The sequence below is a fragment of the Peromyscus maniculatus genome, chromosome 5, assembly GCF_049852395.1.
Source record: "Peromyscus maniculatus bairdii isolate BWxNUB_F1_BW_parent chromosome 5, HU_Pman_BW_mat_3.1, whole genome shotgun sequence".
In the NCBI taxonomy this organism is placed as follows: domain Eukaryota; kingdom Metazoa; phylum Chordata; class Mammalia; order Rodentia; family Cricetidae; genus Peromyscus; species Peromyscus maniculatus.
The window spans coordinates 98,540,157-98,562,382 of NC_134856.1; the positions used below are offsets into that span (position 1 = coordinate 98,540,157).

Below are 22,226 nucleotides of genomic sequence, written 5' to 3' on the forward strand. Positions count from 1 at the left end.
TTCCCCAATGATTCTTGAAATTGAGTACATATTTGTTGGCTATAATGATGTCTTACTTTTCATTGGTAATAAAGGAATGCAAGCTTAGTTTTTTTTCAATAATATAGTGGCTACCACCTTCAGATAACCTTCAACTCTGTACATTTAAGAACAACTACTTAGAATGAACTCAACTTAGTTTGATTCACCCCAAATCCTGATTCCTTCCACACTCAGTGAATAATTCTGCTTAGGCTGAGAAAGCAAGACACCACCCTGCAGGAGGTCCAGTATTGCAGCAGGAACATGGCTAGGAAGAAGCTGGGCAGGGGCATTATAGCCATAGCAAGTGAAGCTTTCCATTGCATTCTCAAGTGTCAACCCCTGTATCATCACCTGTGCTAAGTAAGCATGTAATCCTGAATCTAAGAGGTTCTCACAGGGCAATGCTCTCCAGAAGAGTACCAGGTTGTGCACAGGGTGATAGCATCCTCATGAGGACATGTCGTCTTGTCCTGAATTCCTTCCCATGCTGCTTGTCTTGCCACTCATCTCTGGCAGCCAGGCAGGGCACTTTACAGCTAGGAAACCATTCAGTGCTGTCTGCCTCTGGCCTGGCCAGGTTTCTGGCTGGGTGGAGGCCCTCTTACCCCACTGTACAGCTGCAAGATCTGAGCATCTGCAGCCCTGCCCTCTCCCAAGGGCCCCAGCAGCTGCAGCTGGTTACTCCTTGGCTTGAAGTGGGGACCAGGCCTGGGCATAGCCATACCTTCCTGCAGCCCTAGAGACAGCCTGGCTCTACAAAGGAAGAAGCAGGGGGTAGCCAGAATGAGATGCTCTGATCCAGACTTATTTTGCTGTTCCTTGTGGTTTTTCAGAGGAGAGAAACCTAAGTTTGACCAAATCCCCTGGATCAGGAACAGGAAAAACAAAATGAAATGAAACAAGACTAAACAAAAATGTCACTCCTTGTTCCTTGGTTGCAAACTCTCAAGAGACTGTGGGAGAGGGGAGCTCTCAGAAAGAAGAAAAGATAGACTTCTCTTTCAAAAGCTTCCCAGTGCTACCTCAGAACTGTGGGGTGTAGAACTGAAAGATCCCAGCATACTAGCTTAGCCTAACGCCATTTCAAGTAAGGTCTGAAAAGCGCAGGGTGTCTACAGCCGGCCTCCTGGCCCCAGAAAAGGGTACTAAAGGTCAGAAAAACAACTTGGAGCCAGGCAGCAGGCGTGTCAAGCTCGGGGAAAAACCACGAGCTGCCCTGAGTTTGAACCCGGCCTCATTTGAATCGTCCAATCAGAGCCCTGTAAACCATGAGTTGCCCTGAGTTTGAACCCGCCCTCCTCGTGCTCCTGCTGCCCGACCCTATAAAAACCCTCCGCTCCAGCCCGGGGGCGCGCCAGTCTCTTGAGCTTCTTGAGGGACTGTGTTGCCCCGGGTACCCGTGTTCCTGAATAAAGCCTCTTGCTGTTTGCATCTGACTTGTGGTCTCGTGTGATCTCTGGGCGAGGGTCTCTCCAGAGGGAAGACTGCCTTCGGGGGTCTTTCATTTGGGGGCTCGTCCGGGATCGGAGACCCCCACCTCGGGACCACCGACCCACTGTCAGGAGGTAAGCCGGCCTTGGTGTATGTCGTTTCTGTCCTGTCAGATTGTTGTCTGTTTGCGCGCCTGAATCGGTCTGGAGTCAGTGGGGCTGAAGGAGCTGACGAGCTCGGACTTCGCCACTGCGACCCTGGAAGACGTTCCACGGGTCTCTGAAGTCCCCTTCTGGGGCACGGGAAGTCCACTTCGGGGGCACGGTTTGTCTGAATGTTAAATGTTATCTGTTTGCGCGCCTGAATCGGTCTGGAGTCAGTGGGGCTGAAGGAGCTGACGAGCTCGGACTTCGCCACTGCGACCCTGGAAGACGTTCCACGGGTCTCTGAAGTCCCCTTCGGGGGCACGGGAAGTCCCCTTCGGGGGCACGGGAAGTCCCCTTCGGGGGCACGGGAAGTCCCCTTCGGGGGCACGGGAAGTGTTGTCGGTTTGTCTAAGTGTTGAATGTTGTCTGTTTGCGCGCCGGAATCGGTCTGGAGTCAGTGGGGCTGAAGGAGCTGACGAGCTCGGACTTCGCCACTGCGACCATGGAAGACGTTCCACGGGTCTCTGAAGTCCCCTTCGGGGGCACGGGAAGTCCCCTTCGGGGGCACGGGAAGTCCCCTCTGGGGCACGGTTTTTCGGGGCCACCCCCGTATCAGAAGGATACGTGGTGCTGGCAGGGGACGGAGAATTCAAACACTCCGTGTCCCCATCTGAGTTTTTGCTTTCGGTTTTACACCGGAGCCGCGCAGCGAAACTGTTTCTTGTTTGTGGTGTCAGTTTGTTTTGTGTTCTTTGTATAATCCTTCTCCATCCAGGCGCGGCGCCTCCTGTCATGGCGCCAGCCGCGATCCCGGCGGCTGCGCTCATGGCGCCTCCTGTCATGGCGCCAGCCGCGATCTCGGCGGCTGCGCTCACGGCGCCTCCTGTCATGGCGCCGGCCGCGACCACCTCAGCGGCCGCGCTCGCGGCGCCTCCTGTCAAGGCGCCGGCCGCGATCCCGGCGGCTGCGCTCGCGGCGCCTCCTGTCATGGCGCCGGCCGCGACCACCTCAGCGGCCGCGCTCGCGGCGCCTCCTGTCACGGCGCCAGCCGCGATCTCGGCGGCTGCGCTCACGGCGCCTCCTGTCATGGCGCCGGCCGCGACCACCTCAGCGGCCGCGCTCGCGGCGCCTCCTGTCACGGCGCCAGCCGCGATCTCGGCGGCTGCGCTCGTGGCGCCTCCTGTCAAGGCGCCGGCCGCGATCCTGGCGGCTGTGCTCGTGGCGCCTCCTGTCATGGCGCCGGCCGCGATCCCGGCGGCTGCGCTCGCGGCGCCTCCTGTCACGGCGCCGGCCGCGACCACCCCAGTGGTTGCGCTCGCGCTCGCGGCGGCTCCTGTCACTGCGCTCGCGGCGGCTCCTGTCAAGGCTGCGCTCACGGCGGCTCCTGTCACGGCGCCGGCTGCGACCTTCCCGGCGGCCGCCCCCCCCCATGATGACCCCGCTCGCTGGGGACTCGGAGGAAGAAGAAAAGCAGAGAGTTTTCCTGGAGGCCTGGAAGCAGGTTCCGGGCGATGACGGGAGGCCAACCCAACTCCCAAATATCATCAATGCCGCCTTTCCCTTGACCCGCCCAGACTGGAACTTCAATACACCTGAAGGTAGGGAGCATCTACGTCTCTATCGCCAGTTGCTCTTAGCGGGTCTCCGAGCGGCCGCCAGAAGGCCTACCAATTTGGCTCAGGAAAGGAAAAAGAAAAAGGAAAGGAAAGGAAAGGAAAGGAAAGGAAAGGAAAGGAAAGGAAGAATCACCCGCTGCATTTTAGAGAAGCTGAAGGAGGCTTATAAGATGTACACTCCGTATGATCCAGATACCAGTCTAGCTCAGATATCCGAACCAAATTGCAGCGGTTGGAAAGTTTGCAAGCGCTAGGTTTGCCAGATTTATTGAAGGAAGCAGAGAAAGTGTTCAGTAAGAGAGAAACTCTTGAGGAGAGTGAGGAAAGGAGATGGCAGAAACGTGAGGAAAGGGACAAGAAAACAACATAGGGAGATGAAAAAGGTTTTGGCCACCGTTGTGTCTCAGGGACAGCAGAGAGAGGGAGATAGGTTGGGAGAGCGAAGGAGGCCACCCCTTGATAAAGATCAATGTGCTTACTGTAAGAAGAAGGGACCAAGAGTCACAGGTCCTAAAGGAGACCCCCTACAAATCCTTGCCCTCAGTTTAGAGGAAGAATACCGTTTGTTTGAGGCAGAACCCACGGAGAAGTCACCTGAGGAGCTACAGAACTGGCTGAGGAAGTTTCCTCAGGCCTGGGCAGAGACTGGGGGCTTGGGGTTGGCACGCGATCAGCCACCGCTGATGATCTCACTAAAGGCCTCCGCGACTCCCGTTTCAATCAGACAGTACTCAATGTCACGGGAAGCTCATGAGGGGATCAAGCCCCATATTCAGAGGCTCCTGGATCAAGGGGTGTTAAAGCCCTGCCAGTCACCTTGGAACACCCCTCTCTTGCCTGTTAAGAAACCGGGGACAGGAGACGATAATCTCCATCCCCCCTCCTCGGAACCCCCGCCAAGTTCGAGAATTCCTGGGTACGGCTGGGTACTGCCGCCTTTGGATTCCTGGCTTTGCCGAACTGGCAGCCCCATTATACCCCCTCACTAAACCAGGGACCATGTTCCAATGGGAAGAGAAACATCGGAAAGCATTTCAACAGATCAAAAAGGCCTTACTCGAGGCCCCGGCTCTGGGTCTGCCAGATCTAACCAAGCCCTTTGAGCTGTTTGTGGATGAGAACTCAGGCTACAGGATGGCCTCCATGCCTCCGCATGGTGGCAGCCATTGCCGTATTACTCAAAGATGCCGGAAAACTGACTCTGGGACAACCATTGACTGTGCTGGCCTCCCATGCAGTGGAGGCCTTGGTCCGACAACCACCGGACAGATGGCTTTCTAACACCAGAATGACTAACTATCAGGCCTTACTGCTGGACTCAGACCGGGTAAATTTCGGGACCACAGCCTGAGAGAGACCCCGTGCCCTATAGCCCAGAAGACCATGAGCTAGCAAAGAAAATGGACTGGGAACAAAGAAGACAGGCATATATACTAGGGGACCGGATGGTCATGCCAACTTCCCATACCCGATATATGCTGAGATTCCTCCATGCATTGACCCATTTGAGCAAAAACAAGATGAAGACCTTATTAGACAGAGAAAACACCTGGACAGTGCTGCTGAACCAGGATCAGGTACTCCAGCAGGTAACTTCCACCTGCCCAGCCTGTGCTCAAGTCAATGCAGGAAAGGTTCATCTAAACAAGGGGGCCTGCCAAAGAGGCCATCGTCCTGGTGTTCATTGGGAAATAGACTTTACAGAAGTAAAACCTGGACTCTACGGGTACCGGTATCTCCTGGTCTTCGTAGACACCTTTTCTGGATGGATCGAGGCATTTCCAACCAAGAATGAGACGGCTAACGGGGTAACAAAGAAACTGTTGGAAGAAATCTTCCCCAGGTATGGGATGCCTCAAATGTTGGGGTCGGATAACGGGCCTGCCTTCGTCTCCCAGGTAAGTCAGAAGGTGGCCAAACTATTGGGGGTTGATTGGAAACTCCATTGTGCATACCGCCCCCAGAGCTCAGGACAGGTAGAACGAGCTAATAGAACAATTAAGGAGACTCTAACCAAATTAACGCTTGCAACTGGCACTAGAGATTGGGTGCTCCTACTTCCCTTAGCTCTCTATCGAGCCCGAAATACCCCCGGCCCACACGGCCTAACCCCTTTTGAGATCATATATGGGGCCCCACCTCCTGTTGTAGACTTTCTCCATCCTGATATTTCCTCTCTTGCCACCACCCCTACTTTAGAAGCACATCTTCAAGCCCTCCAGTTGGTGCAGAGGGAGGTCTGGAAGCCCCTGGCCAAGGCTTATCAGGAGCAGCTAGACAAGCCGGTGGTGCCCCACCCCTTCCAGATCGGGGACTCCGTTTGGGTCCGACGACACCAGACCAAGAGCCTGGAATCACGGTGGAAGGGGCCCTACACTGTCTTGCTGACCACCCCCACTGCACTCAAGGTCGACGGGATTGCTGCATGGATCCACGCCTCTCATGTGAAGGCTGCCAGGGAACCCGACCCAGCAGGATCCAGAAAGTCAACATGGACAGTGCGCCATACACAAAACCCCTTAAAAATAAGGTTGACCCACGACTCCTCTTCCTCCCCCTCCTCTTAATCTCTACCTATCCCCAGGGGACTAGGGCGGCAGAGAGCCCGCACCTAGCTAAGAGGCTCACTTGGCAGGTCATCTCACAAACTGGGGAGACGGTCTGGCAAACGACCGCCTTTCACACCCCCTTTACATGGTGGCCTAACTTACATCCAGATCTCTGCCAATTAGCAGCAGGGTCAGAGGACTGGGACATCCCTACCACTGACCCCATGAACCCCAGAGCACCAGACGTCTGTCAGGATGGTAAGGGAACTTGCAAATGTAGTGACGGGAGATACGGATGTGGCCACCCCGAAGCCAGGAAAGCCCTGTCACAACTATCCTTCTACGTCTGCCCCCGGGATGGTAGGGACAGAAAGCTGATTAGCCAATGTGGGGGTTATGAAAGTTACTTCTGTAAAGCATGGGGATGTGAAACAACTGGCAATACCTATTGGAAGCCTTCGTCCACTTGGGACCTCATTAGGGTAAAAAGGACTACCCAAGGGGAAAGCCGCACATGGCGCCCACTCACCCGAGCATATTGTTGGGGTTTCCCAGGCGAGCTTAGTACATACTGGGAGGGGGAGGGCCCCTGTATAAACTTCACCTGCAACCCCCTAAACATATCCTTTACTCAGAAAGGAAGGGGGACGGCACAAGATTGGATTAAAGGAAAAACATGGGGACTTAGATTTTTCATGACAGGACAGGACCAGGGATTTACCTTTATGATTAAACTTAAAATTGAGGAGCCCTCCGCCTCTATAGGCCCCAACCAGGTTCTCGCTGACCAAAAGCGCCCCTCTTTACCTGCTCCAGCACCCCCGAGGGCTACCACCCGACCCAATTCGGTCATTCGCCCAAGCACGGCTCCGAATGCCGCTGTAACCCCTGTCACCCTCCAACCACCCAGACCCGGTACGGGAGACCGGCTATTGAATCTTATAGAGGGCGCTTACTCAGCCCTCAATGTTACCAGCCCAAATCGGACTCAGGAGTGCTGGTTATGCCTAGTTTCCACACCTCCCTATTATGAGGGGGTGGCCGTAGTCGGAAGTTTCACCAATTCCTCTTCACCCCCATCAGGATGTGCCTCAACACCTCAGCATAAGCTTACAATCTCCGAGGTGTCAGGACAAGGACCAATTTATCAGGGAACGTGTTTCTATAGTTCAGACCTTGGTATTGACCCAACAATACCAACGACTCAACCAAGTGGGAATGGAGCCACATCCCTATTCTTCCCCATGAATGGAGGATTCCATTCCCTGAGATAAGAAAATGGGGGAATGAAAGATCCCAGCATACTAGCTTAGCCTAACGCCATTTCAAGTAAGGTCTGAAAAGCGCAGGGTGTCTACAGCCGGCCTCCTGGCCCCAGAAAAGGGTACTAAAGGTCAGAAAAACAACTTGGAGCCAGGCAGCAGGCGTGTCAAGCTCGGGGAAAAACCACGAGCTGCCCTGAGTTTGAACCCGGCCTCATTTGAATCGTCCAATCAGAGCCCTGTAAACCATGAGTTGCCCTGAGTTTGAACCCGCCCTCCTCGTGCTCCTGCTGCCCGACCCTATAAAAACCCTCCGCTCCAGCCCGGGGGCGCGCCAGTCTCTTGAGCTTCTTGAGGGACTGTGTTGCCCCGGGTACCCGTGTTCCTGAATAAAGCCTCTTGCTGTTTGCATCTGACTTGTGGTCTCGTGTGATCTCTGGGCGAGGGTCTCTCCAGAGGGAAGACTGCCTTCGGGGGTCTTTCAGAACTTGGCCTTTGGTGTGGACAAGAGGATGGGTCCCTCTCTGGTACAAAGCTAAGAACTGATGCTTAGATCAGGTACAGCTGCTGTGTTAGCTAGCTTTCTATTGCTATAACAAATTACCTGATGTAATCAACTTATGAAGGGAAAGGACTTATTTCGGTATAGTTTTATGGTCCATAATTAATTGACTCCATTGCTTTGGGCCTATGTCAAGACAACACATCATGACATAAGCATGTATGAGTGGAGCAAAACAGCCCTCACAGCCATGAAGTAAGAAGAAAAAGGAAGAGCTAGAGTCCCACAATCCCCTTCAAGAGCATGCCCCAATTATCTAAGGACTTTTCACTAGGCCCCACCTTTAAAAGGCTCATTCCTCTCAATAGTAACATCCTGAGCACCAAGACTTTAACCAAGCCTTTAAAGGGCACTTAAAACCCAGCCACAGCATCTGGGTTCTCTCCTTGGCTTTGCCATTAACTTATATTCTGAGGTCAATGTAGTCTTTAGGGATTCCAGAAACAAAATATGGGAGAGCCAGTAGTTTAAAGTAGAATATCATGTATTCATCATTTTCATTGCACAAAGAAGCCATGGGCTTGCCATTTCTTAAAAACCAATGTGGTAGAATGAGGTTGGTTTTTAACCCAAGATGTGTGTGTGTGTGTGTGTGTGTGTGTGTGTGTGTGTGTGTGTTGTGTCTTGTTCCTGTCATTCAGACACTATTATTTCATACGCAACCTACCTTACTCTAGAGTATTTTACTCTAAAGTACAAAGATCAGAAAAGAAAAAATGAGTATTTGCATTCTAGCATGTCTTATAATGGGCAATTTAATTTGTTCTTTGAAATTTTCACATTCATTTAACCATAGAGCAGAAGGAAGGAAGGAAGGAAGGAAGGAAGGAAGGAAGAAAGGAAGGAAGGAAAGAAGGAAGGAAGGAATAAAGAAGGGAGAGAAGGATGGATGAAGGGAAGAGGGAGGGGGAGGAGAGAGGGATGGAGGGAAGGATGGAGGGAGGAAGTGGGGAAAGGGAAATGTTGAGTAAGCTGTGTTACAGTAACCTGTATTAAGCTCACTGAAATGCAAAGTCTTTTCACATCTCTCTTTAATAAATATTTTAGAATAGGAAATATAAAGAAGACAAAAATCACATGAACTAATGTTAACACACCCAAATGAACAACTTTCCTTATTTTGTCTGTTTGTTTCTAATGGCACACTTTATACCAATTCACCTATCTCTTCATGTGAACCATCTCCCTTCTCCCTTGCACCATGCCATAGATCACATCCTGTCTTGTGGCAAAGCACTGCCATGACTTCTAGACCTGGATCTTTAATCTTTGCTATACTCATATAGGCATGTACATGTATGTGTGTATAAACAGGTGTCTTTCTAATTGTAGTTCAGTAATAACCACATAATTTATAGTGCTTTGTAATTTTTAAAAATCTTATAAATATCTCATCGTGATATGTGTATCATTGGCTGCTACCTCTTTTCAATGAACATCATGGACTTATCTGGCTTTCTTTAAAATGCAGTTTTCTTATTCTGTATTGACACATCCTATTTTATCTTCCCATTCCTATACAGGCATTATTTTAGGTCCTGATTCCCTAAGACCATTGTGCATATACATATAATATCATATTGAGAATTTCTTTATTTTATTTGTTTAGAAGTTATAATTCTATAGACACATTTGGTTTGGTTAGATAACCACAGAATTCACTCCAAAGTACTGTAGAAGAGTTTATTTAGGCTTGTGGTTCCAGAGGGTTAGAGTGACAGAGGCAGCAGGTGGGCATGGCAGCTAGAGCAGGGTGCCATGCCAAGGGCTCACATCTTGAACTACAAGCACAAAGGAGAGAGAGAGAGAGAGAGAGAGAGAGAGAGAGAGAGAGAGAGAGAGAGAGAGAGAGAGAGAGAGAAGCTGACCAGGCACAACATAAGGCTTTGAAACCCTAAAGCCTGCCCCCAGTGACATACAGTGACATACTTGCTCCAGCAAGGCCACACCTCCTAGACAACCCCCCTCCCAACAGTGCTACCAACTGGGGACCAAGTGTTCAAATACATGAGCCTATGGGAGGCATTCTCATTTAAAAAACCACAGCACTCTTACCAGTTTAGAAAGATTACCAGCAGAAATCAATAAAATACATTCCAGATAGACTAACAAAGTAGAATAATCACTTTTGAAGGGAAGTTGTCAACTTTGAAGGGAAGATTATAACTATACATCATGCAGTCAGTGACTTCTATTCTGAAAATCTACCCCACAAGACAGAACACTTGTATAGTGTACTACTGGTGACATCACAAGACTAGATGCTGTCCATTAACATAGCACTGATCAAAAATGTTGGCAACAAATTAAGTGGGCAAGTAGGGGTTAGCTTTCTTGATCATATTTTATATTGTTTTGCTGTTAAAACCACATAAAGGCAGTACTCATAAGGATAAACAACACTCTGTGAATGTATTTTCTACATTGCCACTAAAACACATATTATACAAATATTAAACTCATACAAATATTAAACTCATATTATACAGATACTAAATGTAATGTATTTTACATTGATCTGCATCCATTGTCCTTAAAGCAAAAAAAACAGTGGCAATCTTCACGAAGATTATGGTTGTAATGATAGTAAGAGTTCCCACTTATAAACTCATATCATCGGGAACAACTGCTTAGTGTAAAGGGAACATTTGGCCTGAGCTCTCAACTACATGAAGACTGTCTGCCACATACAGTTGTATGTTAAGGCCCTGTCCTACATGACCATAAGAAGACAACTATGTGGGCAGTGGATTGTTCTAAGTCCCCTCTCCCTTATTAGTACATGCTAATTTTGATATTAATAGGATTCAGTTTTATATTTTCATATACTATACAACAATGGTCCTTTACCCATCCTCTCACTTTTCAGCTTCCAGGAATCCTCACTACACTCTATTTTCTAGAAATCTTAAGAGGTTCTGAGTTTGGATAGACATATTGGGACTTAGGATGGCAACTGAATTCAGCCTGACTTCTTATTCTTTGGACAATATCCCTGTTTTCAGCCCCCAAATACCTCTTACAATACTTGTTTTATTAACTTCTTTCACAACCTTTGATTTTTGGGTGTGCCTGTCATATGATTTCCTTTCAGGCATTGCAAATTCGTGGTAACAATGGCAACAACAACAACAACAAACCATTCTGGGCATGGCTCCTCCTGCTCTGGAGAAGAAAGGAAGCCCAGAGAACTTGGTGGCTTGTCTGGTGCCCATGGGCTGGCAGTGAAGTTATAACTTGGATTTAGAGGGTTGCAACTATCCTAAAATTCTCTCATTTATCACATGGATGACTTCCTCAGAACTGTAAAGAAGGACTCTCGGGTTCTTTAGACAGTTTGCCAACAGATGGGCAGCTACTGACTCCCTGAATTGAGACTTAAAGCCGGCTTTGTCTGACTCTCAGGCCATCTATGTTCTTTTCCTTTGGAGGCTTGCTCTTTTCCAAGAACTCACCTCCATAGGAGGTAGATGTTCTTCCGTAGAAATTTTAAGGGTATTTTGTTTAGACATTTTGGTAATTGAAAATAACTTGTTTGTCAGCTGGAGGTTGTCTTCCCACCAAGAAACACCAAGAAAGATACAATAAAAAAATAAATAAACGAATGAAATAACTGAAAAGATTTTGCTTGAAATTTTCTTAAATATTCCCTGACTCATCACTTTCCATGGGGTAGGGGATGTTATCTTCACTGAGAGTGGGACCACCCTGTTACCCATGTTGAGATAATGTTCTTTTTGTACTGATGTGAGGTGTCTGGACACACAACCAGACATGTATCTTCAGCTCAACTTTTTGAGTATTGATTCATTGATTCATTATTACACAATTACTAAATTCCAGCAAGTTCTCTGATGTTTCCATAACCAAGAAAGTTCTGATGATAACGGGTATATTTCTTGCTTCATGAGTGTTGGATATAATGAATATGTATCTCCCTAATCCAAAGAGAAGATATAACTTTAGAGTATTATTAGCCCCCCCTCCCAAAAAAAATTGCTTCTTTTCTGGCAGGGCAGAGGCCTGTGAGGTGCCAGATAATATCTTGGATTAGAATGTGTCCACTGGATTGGCACACCCAGTAGGGATGTGCACCTTGTCACTGGTCAAGCTCTGTGCTGAGCCTTCACCAAGAACCAACATGTCTAACTCAACACAGAAGTGTTGGTATGTAGTGTAAATGAAGCTTTCAAATGTAAGACAATCCATTTGAGTCCATGCAATCAGTGAATGCTCAGGCAAGGATCTGAGTCCCATTTCTTAGACACTTTACTTGACTAATATGCTATTGGCTAATGCGGATGCAGATGAGGGGTGTATTATATAGGATTGAAACTACAAAAATTACAGGTTCATCTTCAGACCTTTTGGCTTCTACATTCCAGCTACTTCAGAGCAAAGAAGTTTGTTCCTGCTGTTGTATTCTGCTTCTGACATTCTTTGTATCAATTTTGCCATAAATAAGTGGTTACATACAAGCCCCTTATCAGGACCTTTTTTTTTTTAGTTCAAAAAAATCTCAAATATATGGCAGTCTCCCCAAATGACCATTCAGTCAACCCTCACCCTATTTAGTGTGGGACCTGCTGTCTACATTCTTCATGCTGTTCTGGGAACATGACTCCCCATCAGAGAACCTTCTCTCTGTGTAACTGGTAAGTTATCAGTGTGGATAGTGAATCATCTTTTCCCTCTGCTTACTGGAGGACAAGCCCCTTAACGAAAAGATATTAACATATTTTCTCCTCATCTTATATCTATCACTGACTATGAACAACTGGAAATTTTCAGTAACTTCTTGTTTGAGGAATAATTCAATAAAAAATTAAAATCCAAAATCATTTGTAAAATATAAATTATAGTTATAATTCGTAAAGTTGTGCTGAAAATAAAACTAAGGAACTGGACCTTCAAGAAAAGCATTGCTGCTGAGTAACTGAGGTACTTTTCCTTTCAGCACAATTCACTGGAGAAATGAAGTCATACCGGGTCTTTCCTTTCTGTGTCAGGCAACACAGCACATGGTGATGGCACATATACCTAGTTCAAGTTTGTCTTCAGGTTATTGTACATCTACTAGAGCATTGATTCACTATCACAAAATTGCTAAATTCCAGCAAGTTCTCTGATCCTCGCATCCCAAGAAGGCTCTTGAGATAAGAGGTGTAATTCTGGCTTCATGTGTTTGGGATGTTTCAAGTTTCAGCTTGCAAGTACATGAACCAAAGGGTATGGGCTCAGAGCCTCTTAACAACTGAATTGGCAACAGGTGAAACTCTCAGCCATGCCTAACTAATTAATGTGCTCCACAGACATTGCTGTTGTTATTATTTTTCCTTCTTAGGTCCACCTGGAAACCGGAACTCACATTGCCTGTGTGATCTGCATGGTCTTGATCCACAACTGTTTGTCTGTACTATCCCCAGGGAAATAATGATCCCTCATTTTCAACAGGGTAGAAATGGGCTGACAGGCCCAGCCACTGTGAAACTACCCTGAGATCACAAGATGAGTGGAATTCCAAGCTTTGGAATCTGTTGCCTCCAATATCACACTTATAAGTGGGTGTCATCATCAAAGCTAACAAATTTTCTGGCCCCACACCCCAGAGATTTCGGTGGGTTATTTTAGGGTTGCTTTGCTGTTTAAGGCAGGAAGAAAAATTGTAGAAGGGCATCATGTCCAACAACCTCTGAATTTGTGGAAGATTCTGTATTTGACCACAAGGTCCTAAATTAGGCAGAAAGGCAACCACAGTGTAAGGCCTAGTCCCTTGTGTGCCTCGGCAGGCAGTTCCTCCTCTCCGACATTACTTCTCCACTGTCCCTAAACCCACAGAGACTGTTATCCAATTGTCCTCTGTTCTCTCTTCCAGCCTGAAGGGTCAAGAAGTGTCCTTATTAGCGTTTAAACCTGCTTTCTGTACTTGTCACCTCAATTCAAGACTCCTTTTAGTAAGATATTTTAACCTAAAAAGGTTAGTGTATAAGATGAGCTAGTCTGGGGGCAGGGGCAGTGTTACAAGTTCAGTAATCTAGATAAATATTGATTCATCCTGCTATACCGAGACAGGTAAGTTTAAAGTAGGGAAATAGAAGAAAAACAGAATTTTAAGACATTTTACCCCATCTGTATGCCTTTCTCTGTGCTCTTCATAACCCTTGTCCAGCCTCGCTCTTAGAAACATCCCTGATGTTTGGGTCTAAGATGGGGATATTATAGCCTTAGCAACATTGGAACTCACATCCAAGAGGGCATACTGCTCGAGTAACAATCTCTACTTTGTAAACTTTGATCGCCTCCCCATTCTTGCATGGGATTTCTAAGGCAGGGTGGGGAGGAGGGAGAAATGTCAAGGTTTTCCTAGCTGTAGTTGCCATTATCGTGCTGTGTTTGATAATCGGCAGGACTGATATTACTCCACTGACCGGACGTTTCTGAAATAGTACCACTATCAGGTAGATCAGATAGTTGGCCAAAGCTTTGGCACCAAAGAGACTCAACAAATACATTTCATCACACTGCCCCTGTGCTAACAGCAGCTCTATGTGGATAACCTCATGGGAATGGAAGTTGAGAAAGAGCTATTTCAAGGCTGCCAACTCCTTAATCTCTGCTCTGTTCAAAATGCAAACGTGCTGCTTTTTATGCTCGCAGTAGTAAAACAAATCTGTGGGGTTTTTCAGCCCTCAGCATGGGAAGGTAGGGAGAAAAGTGAACAAGGAGAATCACATGTGAAGAGTCTGTAGTCACAATGGGAGGAAGAAAACGGGAAGTGAAAACACCTTTCAAAAAAAGAAAAAGAAAACAAGCACTCAAAGACCAAAAAATATAGGAAATTATCTGACTAAAGGAGGGTGAAAGAAAGAAAGAAAGAAAGAAAGAAAGAAAGAAAGAAAGAAAGAAAGGAAAAAGAAAGGAAGGAAGAAAGGAAGAAAAAAAACAGCTTATTTTATTTGCAACCTCAACACTCAGTTCTTTGTTAAGGCAAACTAGAGAAGTGCCCTGTAGACTCAAAGGCTCCTGAGTTATCAGGGAGCTGTTTCCTGGGAATGCGCTCACCCACTGAATACAGCTGCCTGAAGAAAGGCAGAAAGAATAGTGCAGAAAAGAAAAATCTGTAAAAACAGAGCCGCCCTCCGGGCTTTGTCACAACAAGGATGACATTGATGTGATGGAAGCCTGTGGAGATGGTGGGTAGGCGCTGCCTAGCTTTGGAGGGCTTCCTGAAGGGACCCCAACTCTTCTAATGCTAAGGGATCTCCTGATGCCTACAGGTTCTGTGTGCAGCCTGTGCTCCTCCTGTGACAAGGGTGGCAGCCTCCTGGGAGGCTCTCGCCCCCATGCAGACTGTGGAGCCCAGGCTCCATGGTCCAATAGGGGCTGGACTACAGCCATAAAGACACTAGGACTGAGACTTTCTCATCTTTTTACTTGCCTCCAGAGCAACAATGGGAAGGCTGTCATGGCCCTGGTCTCCCAGTGTCTGCTAGGTGTCTGTCTGCGACCCTGAGATCTTCCTGTGCCTTCCATCCTGCCCTTCTACCCATTGAACTAATCTAGAGGGACTAAAACTCTTAAGCGGTTTTCAGAACATTGGGAAAGAGGCCCCTAGTCCCCTTTCTCTGTTAGTCATTACAGGATGATGGTTCTCCACAGACGATTTAAACAGTGTGGTAGCTTTGCTATGACTATATAGAGTGATTCCAAACCTATTGAACTATTTCTTAATTGTGATTTATTTGTGTTCCTTAATTGAAACAAAATGGTACAGCATTCTACAATAATGGTACCAAGTCCTTCAGCCCATAATAATGTGCAATGCTACTTTTTTTCTTTGTCTTTTATGGGGTCTGGCTATTTAAATCCCTCCTAACTACTTGTATGTCTGGGTGTGACATTCCAGATTGGATACAACAGAGAGAGCCCTGCAATGCTCCTTTCTAAATCCAATCCTCGCAGCCTTGTTATCTTTGTCAGAACAACCTAGTAACTGCTTCCTCAATGTTTTAATTTAGATTTCTGAGATACAAGAGGAATTTAGATGTTATCCCCCACCCCCACCCCACCTTAAATGTGTGGCAGCCTTGCTGTTTCTAGGACAGGGCTAAAAAGAAACAGATCAAGCCTCAGTGAAGCCCTGAAATGTTATTCTAAGGATCCCTCAGATTTCCGTCCTTCTGTACAGTATTGAGCCTCATTTAGAGCTATAGCACACAAGAAAACAGTTGTGGCGTAGCCAGAAGACTGAAGACGTGCAGGAGATGGGTGACGATGAACAGGAGGCAGCTAATTGTTTCAGTTCTGCAGTTTGGGCGAGTTGTAAGTGCAAATGGAAAAATGAGAACTCCTGTTTCTTTTACTGTAAATCTTGAACGCAAACACTTTGAGCCCCTTGAGCATTACAGTGTGTCTTTTTATATATCTTTTGGGAAGGCCATTGATACACATTAAGGAATCATTTGGGTGAGATTCAAAGCTCAGGTCATTTGATGACTGGACAGTTTCTAGATGAGACATTAAGTAGTTCATACAGGCCCAGAATTCTCTTGTTAAAAAAAAAATACATATTGCAACAACTTCACCAGACTGAATACATTTAGAGTCTAAAACACTTTTGTATATCCCCATCTTGTCCTTGAGAAAGTCAGGTGTCCATGGTTAGTGGATAGTACAGCAGATATCCAATCCAAACTGTGAAAGACAAAGAGCTACTGTGATAGGGTAAATGTTTCCTTCTCTGTTTCTTTGCCAGCTCACTCTGTTTCTCAGGTCACTGCTTTGGTGAGGTCCCTAGCAGCTGACAAACAGAGCCTAAAATTTAAGACAATCTTGGAAGGTGAAGGCCCCCTTCCTTGCACTTTCAGTGAAAGAGCCCAGGCAGCTTGCCTTGGGAAAGAAACAGAACAAAAGAGAGGCATAAGCATTTATCTGAGGAATTCCCCTGCCTCCTCAGCAACATGCTTGTTTTGGTGTGCTGTGGTCCCTAAAATCCTCCTCAGAGTTTTGAGATTGGAGCATCGAGATATGATAAAGCAATATGTTTGAAATCTAGAAGAAGAAGAAGAAGAAGAAGAAGAAGAAGAAGAAGAAGAAGAAGAAGAAGAAGAAGAAGAAGAAGAAGAAGAAGAAGAAGAAGAAGGAAAAAAAGAAACAAACAGAAGACAGCATTCCAAACAAGGGTGATGGTAAAGCGAGAAGGGGTAACAAAAGAAAAACACAGCATTGGCTGGCTAAGCCAGCTTCCAAGTGTGGAGCACTCGGAGTTAATTTCAAAAGCTAATTGCAAGTGTAACTATTGTGATCTTTGTAGGAAAATCCAATAAAGCTGTCAAAGGAATTTCGTATTGAGTGCTTTGTGGTTGGGGAGCTATCTGTTTGTTTGTTTTGGGCTTAGTTTATTCCTTTAGTCATTTAGGTGCCATTTTTGTTGCCATGGTTTAACTTTTTCTATATAAATTATAGCCATTTTTCCATTATTTAAACAAAGGCACAGTTCTAGTTTTCTGTAAATTTCAGCAGAGAAGAGTGTGGGGAAGCCAACGTTCATTGTCCTTCTGAAGCAGCTCTTGAGTCTGGAACCAGACATTTTCAATCCCCCAAGCGTTTCAGATTGAGACAGAGCTTTCTGCTCTCCAGTCTGTATCTATGGAGAACAATGGCTGTTTTAGAAAATAAGTTTCCCCTAATGGTATTCTCACCATATAGATAGTTTACGTTTGCCTGTTAATTGAACCTGGGACACCAAGGGGGAAGGTATTTCATCAACATGGTGGAGAAGACAGTACCTGAGGAAACCAAGAAGCAGGGGAAAGAAGAGATCTCAAAACCAAAAGGTTGTGGCTTTTATGCTTTCAGTGTTTCCTCTCTCTGTGTCTCTGTCTCTGCCTGTCTCTGTCTCTCTGTCTCTGTATCTCTCTCTCTTTCCTTCTCTCCCTTTCTTCCTTCCTTTCTTCCTTCCTTCCTTCCTTCCTTCCTTCCTTCCTTTCTTTCTTTCTTTCTTTCTTTCTTTCTTTCTTTCTTTCTTTCTTTCTTTCTTTCTTTCTTTCTATGTGTCTATGTGTGGTTATGAGGTTCAAACAGCAGGGCCGCACTGTTGCCCATGCTGTAAATTCTTTGCCTCTGATCTAAGTCTTTAGTTCCAAATTAAGTTTTTTTTTTTACAGGGAGGAAAGCCTAGGCTGACTGAGAAAAAAAATAAAGTTCTTTTGGGAAAGAATTTTGATTCTTTTTTTTTTAAATTTTTATGCTTGTAAAGAAAGAATATTTATAATATTTATATTTATAAAGAAAGAATATCCCAGTTATTTCTACTTAGAAAGTGACGGGGCTGCATGTTCTTGTTCAAAACCAATATTACAAAGACGGGTCTCAAAGGTTTCCACAACTAATGGATTTGAGAGTAGTTGAATTTTGTATTTCTAAATTGTGTGTGCCAATTTCTATATGGATTATACTTTCAAGTCTTTGATTTTGTCCTTGGGCCATGGTTTCCTCTCTGAAACTGCTACAGGCATCTATTTTAAAGGAAAAACTAACATCCTATACATTGTGCAGTTTTATATGCTATATAAGCTTTGTATATAAATCCTTCGCTGTAGTGTATGATGAATTCAACCAGTGCTCAGACAGTTAAAATTGTACAAGAAGGAAATCACAGTCACTGGTATTATAGTATCTAGCTCAATGTCCTAAGCAGTGGGACTCTGATTATAATGTTGGTAAATGAGTGGCCAGGGGATGTAAAATAATTTTGACTTAAATTTAATGTTTTGGGGACAAAATGACAGTATTTACAGAAATAGTGATACTCAAGTATATTTTGAAAATAAACTCTTCTACTGTTAAATCATTTGATCATTTCTGTCTTTTCCACACTAGTGGAAATTGCTTGTCCACTTGCCCAGCATCAAGTATCCATTAGCTTTCTCCTAGTGACATCTTGAATTTTTTGGGAGGCTGCCTATCCTAATAACCTTTCCATTGTTGTCTCTACAGCTCCTTCCATCCACAGTCAGTGTATAGTAAAAGTGAAACTATTCCTACCCCTGGCTGAAAAGTTGGGTTTATAATCCAAAACTGAACAATAAGGCATAGCCACTGCTTACTGGCTGAACATAGATCCAGGCAAGCTAAATCAACCCAGTAAAGGATTTAATGAGAAAGATTAAGAAACATTGAAAGAGCTGACAATATGGAGTTTGAGCTAATAGGAAGCCATTTTGACCTCAAAAAGGAAGTAATTGACAAAAAAATGAACTGAAAAGTTCCAAGATCTTCTGAGGACTTAAATGTAGTGATGAAAAATAGCCAAACTAGGTACATTGAATATTGGCTGAAAACATAGTATGTGGTATTGCCATTTACCAAAGTGAGGAAAGAGCAAAGAGACACAGGATTGAAAAGGAATAAAACCAAATACAGATTCATCTACCCAATGGGGAAGAAGCAAATGTAGACACATATTTGAGTCCTCAGTACTTGGTTGGCAAGCGAAGTCACTATGTTGGAAAAGATAGCAAGGCCAGGCCCTTAGACATGCTGACATGTATATCCTTTGTGAAAAGAGGCCCTGGCCAACTGACAGATGTGGCTTAATGGCTCCTTCTAGTTCTAGAGTAAAATTCAAGCTTTTCTACATGCTACATGATTCATGTTCTCTTCCTTTACATCTTTCCAACCTTTGTTCTATTTGTCATGCTTCTTGTAACTTATATTCCATTAAACTTAACTTGTTAGTTTTCTCTCAGGTCACAGCTATTACAAGGCCTGAAACTGAGACACTAAATACATTTCTTAAAGTTTCAGAACAAGGCAATGTAGGTGGAAAGGAGAGCCCACTCTTCTGTCTCCCACGTTAATCTGTTAAAGTCCCTCTCCCCCTCAGTTGGGTGGATTTTAGGCTTCTCACATTGTCATCAGGATAAAACCCTCTGATGATGATTCCAGGAGCATAGGACTTGTCCAGGCATCAGGGGAACATACCTTAGATCTAAAAATGTTGCTTTAGTTCATTTTAAGTATTTTGGCATATTGTCTAGAATAGCTAGGGTAAAAATAATGAATAATAATAATAATAATAGCCAGAAGACAATATCTAAAGATTTAGGCTGAATGCCTGCCTGCCTTAAAAAAATAATTTACATAAACTTAAGGTAATTTAGCTGCATATAATTACTTTCCAAAGCAAGGCCAGCCATGAGCCAACTCTGCCACTATTGTCTTTTCTAATTGGCTTCATTTCCATGGCAGCCAGCACTCCCACACACAGGACACGTCCTGCTTGCACTGGAGGGCACACAGAAGACAGGCTCCCACATGGGGTGGCCAGATGTCCTAGATTAAACAGAATGACACAGGAGCTGGAGCTACTGTCTGTCCAGTGTGTGCAGACATTCTGGATGGAATGTCCTTCCAAAGCGAGGCTCTTGGAACTGTTGGAAAGGAAGACACTCACGTCTTTCACCATTTGGGTCTCAGGAGGCAGAGGAATGAATTGTGTTGGCCCAGCCCTGGGGACTACTTCATTGCCTTTGTTTGAAAGGAAATGTTTCCAGTTCTATAAAGAGCTTTCCTTTATTCCTAAGAAGAAAGGAATGATACAAGCTTACACATTTTGTGAGACTTCTAAAGGAGGCATTCCTGAAAGTTTGCCACTTGGGATAGATTACTAAGAGATTCCAGGGAAAGAAGAGGAGAGGGAGACTACACAATAGGTACTGCCCCAGAGGAGTCATCGTCTTCTGCACAAGAAGAGCAGGAAAGAGTTCTCAGAAAGCAAGATGGGAGCTAAAGACTGTGGCAGAAACCCCAGGGTCTTGCCAGAGTGTCATCTATTTACTGGGCTCTAGAGCACCCAGAGGCTCTCGAAGCCCTCATTAATCACTGTTCTTCCTTCCAGAGAAGAAATGTGGTTTTTATAAGCTGGTTCTTATGAATAGGGCTGATTACAAAGCTGTAAAAGTCAGACATGAATTAGTGTGCAGAGTCCCTAAAGTCCCCAAATGCCACACCAAGGCAGGACTTTTAAGTGCAATTATAACTTCTGGAACCAGCATAACATGATGTTCTGCATTTGAAAATCTGGGAAAGCATCTGCATGAATTTCTTATTCCATTTGCTATTTGCATACTTGCAAAATGTAAAAACCTGCTTTGGCATATGTCAGGAAAAAAAACTATAAAATTCTTTTTCAGAATAATGGAAGAAAAAAATGCAGTGTAAATATTTGTGTCAAAAGCTTGATAAGGGGAATGCCCGCCCACACCCTCAGTGATGGTTTCTGGCTCTTCTTAGCAAAGTAGTTTCAATGGACAAGCAGTTATGAGGGAAAGTGCAAATGATCCTAACTTATTAGGAAAATGCTTCCATTACTAATTGAGTGGCAAAGCTGAGCCTTGGCCTTCATAGTCAGTCTTCATTGCCAGATAAATGCCCAGTGGCTTCTGAGTGGACCTTGGCATTTTACCAAGCTGAAGCTTGATGTCAGTGTCTTTGCCACTGTGCCCCCTCCTCACAGAGATTCTTTCTCTAGAATCCTTGAAACTGTGCCCAGTAATTTGTTATGTTTTAACGATGACAAGCAAAGAGACTCGTTTTGCTATTTTTACATCAAGGTCTTAGTTCTGGAGATGCACTATCCATTTAAGCACTTGGTGTTGGTTCTTGCATAAGGAAGGTAGTTAGAGGCTGTTAGCTGGGCTTGTGTCATCCCTTCAACTGTAACTTACATTTTCAGGCACATAGACAACGCACTTTTTACAAACCAAGTCCAAGATATTTTTGCATACCCAGAGATGGGCATAAAGTATTAACATCTGAGTGACCAGCAGTGAAGAGATAAGAGAGTCAGTTTTCTGGCAGCCACACTGGGACACTCCTCCTTGGACCTTCACACATGTGCATGGACTAAGCATGCTGCTGTCATGTGATCGCCTCAGGATAGGTACTCTTCTGCAAACTAGGATACAAATATAAGTCAAATATGGAGTCTGTTTTTGGAAAGAAAACCACCTTTCTCCTTTCCTTTTTTGTGGAGATAAAGGTAGGAAAGATTATAATGTTAAATGGTGAGTGTTATCATGGATAAGTGAGTGGAAGCCACCAACAGCCACCAGCAGGGAGAGCATGCTCCTGGCCCAAAGCCCAGCCTCCAGCAGGTAAGTGTGCATGCAGCTGTCCTCAATCAATGCTCTCTCCCTTTCTGCAGAAGGACACTGGACATGACCTGTTTGGATCCTTGCTCCAACAGGCAGGGTCATAGTCTATTCACATTATTTGTAAGTAGCCTTCTCTTTAATTACAAATGGGCCATACAGCTTTACTCAGGAAGTTTCAAAAAGTCACTCAGGAAGTGCCACCTGATCTGCTATTCTTGCTATCGTGATACAAGTTTTAGTAATTATTACTAAAGGTATTGAAGGGGCAAAGAATGTACCCCCTCTCTGGGCTACACAGTTGCTCTAAGAGGTCCTCTGGTGCCAAAGCTCTGCTGGGAAGAGAAGGTGATGATTAACTCAGCAGGAATTTCATCTGTAGAGAGTTAACGATTGACAACTAAGATAAGACAGGCAGACACTCAGGGATAAGAAAGGCACAGTGATCAGCTGGCCCAATGCAACGAGAACATAAGGAAG

At 45.3% G+C, this 22,226-nt stretch overlaps 1 protein-coding gene across 1 annotated transcript; it reads left to right on the plus strand.

Annotated features, from left to right (window-relative positions):
* The first annotated feature begins 2,441 nt into the window (after positions 1-2,441).
* Positions 2,442-7,141, plus strand: LOC143273524 (uncharacterized). Its single transcript, XM_076573603.1, has 3 exons — positions 2,442-2,492; positions 2,908-3,199; positions 5,417-7,141. Exons 1-3 carry the CDS (start codon positions 2,442-2,444, stop codon positions 5,782-5,784), a joined length of 711 nt encoding a protein of 236 aa, XP_076429718.1. The 3' UTR covers positions 5,785-7,141.
* Positions 7,142-22,226: the final 15,085 nt, after the last annotated feature.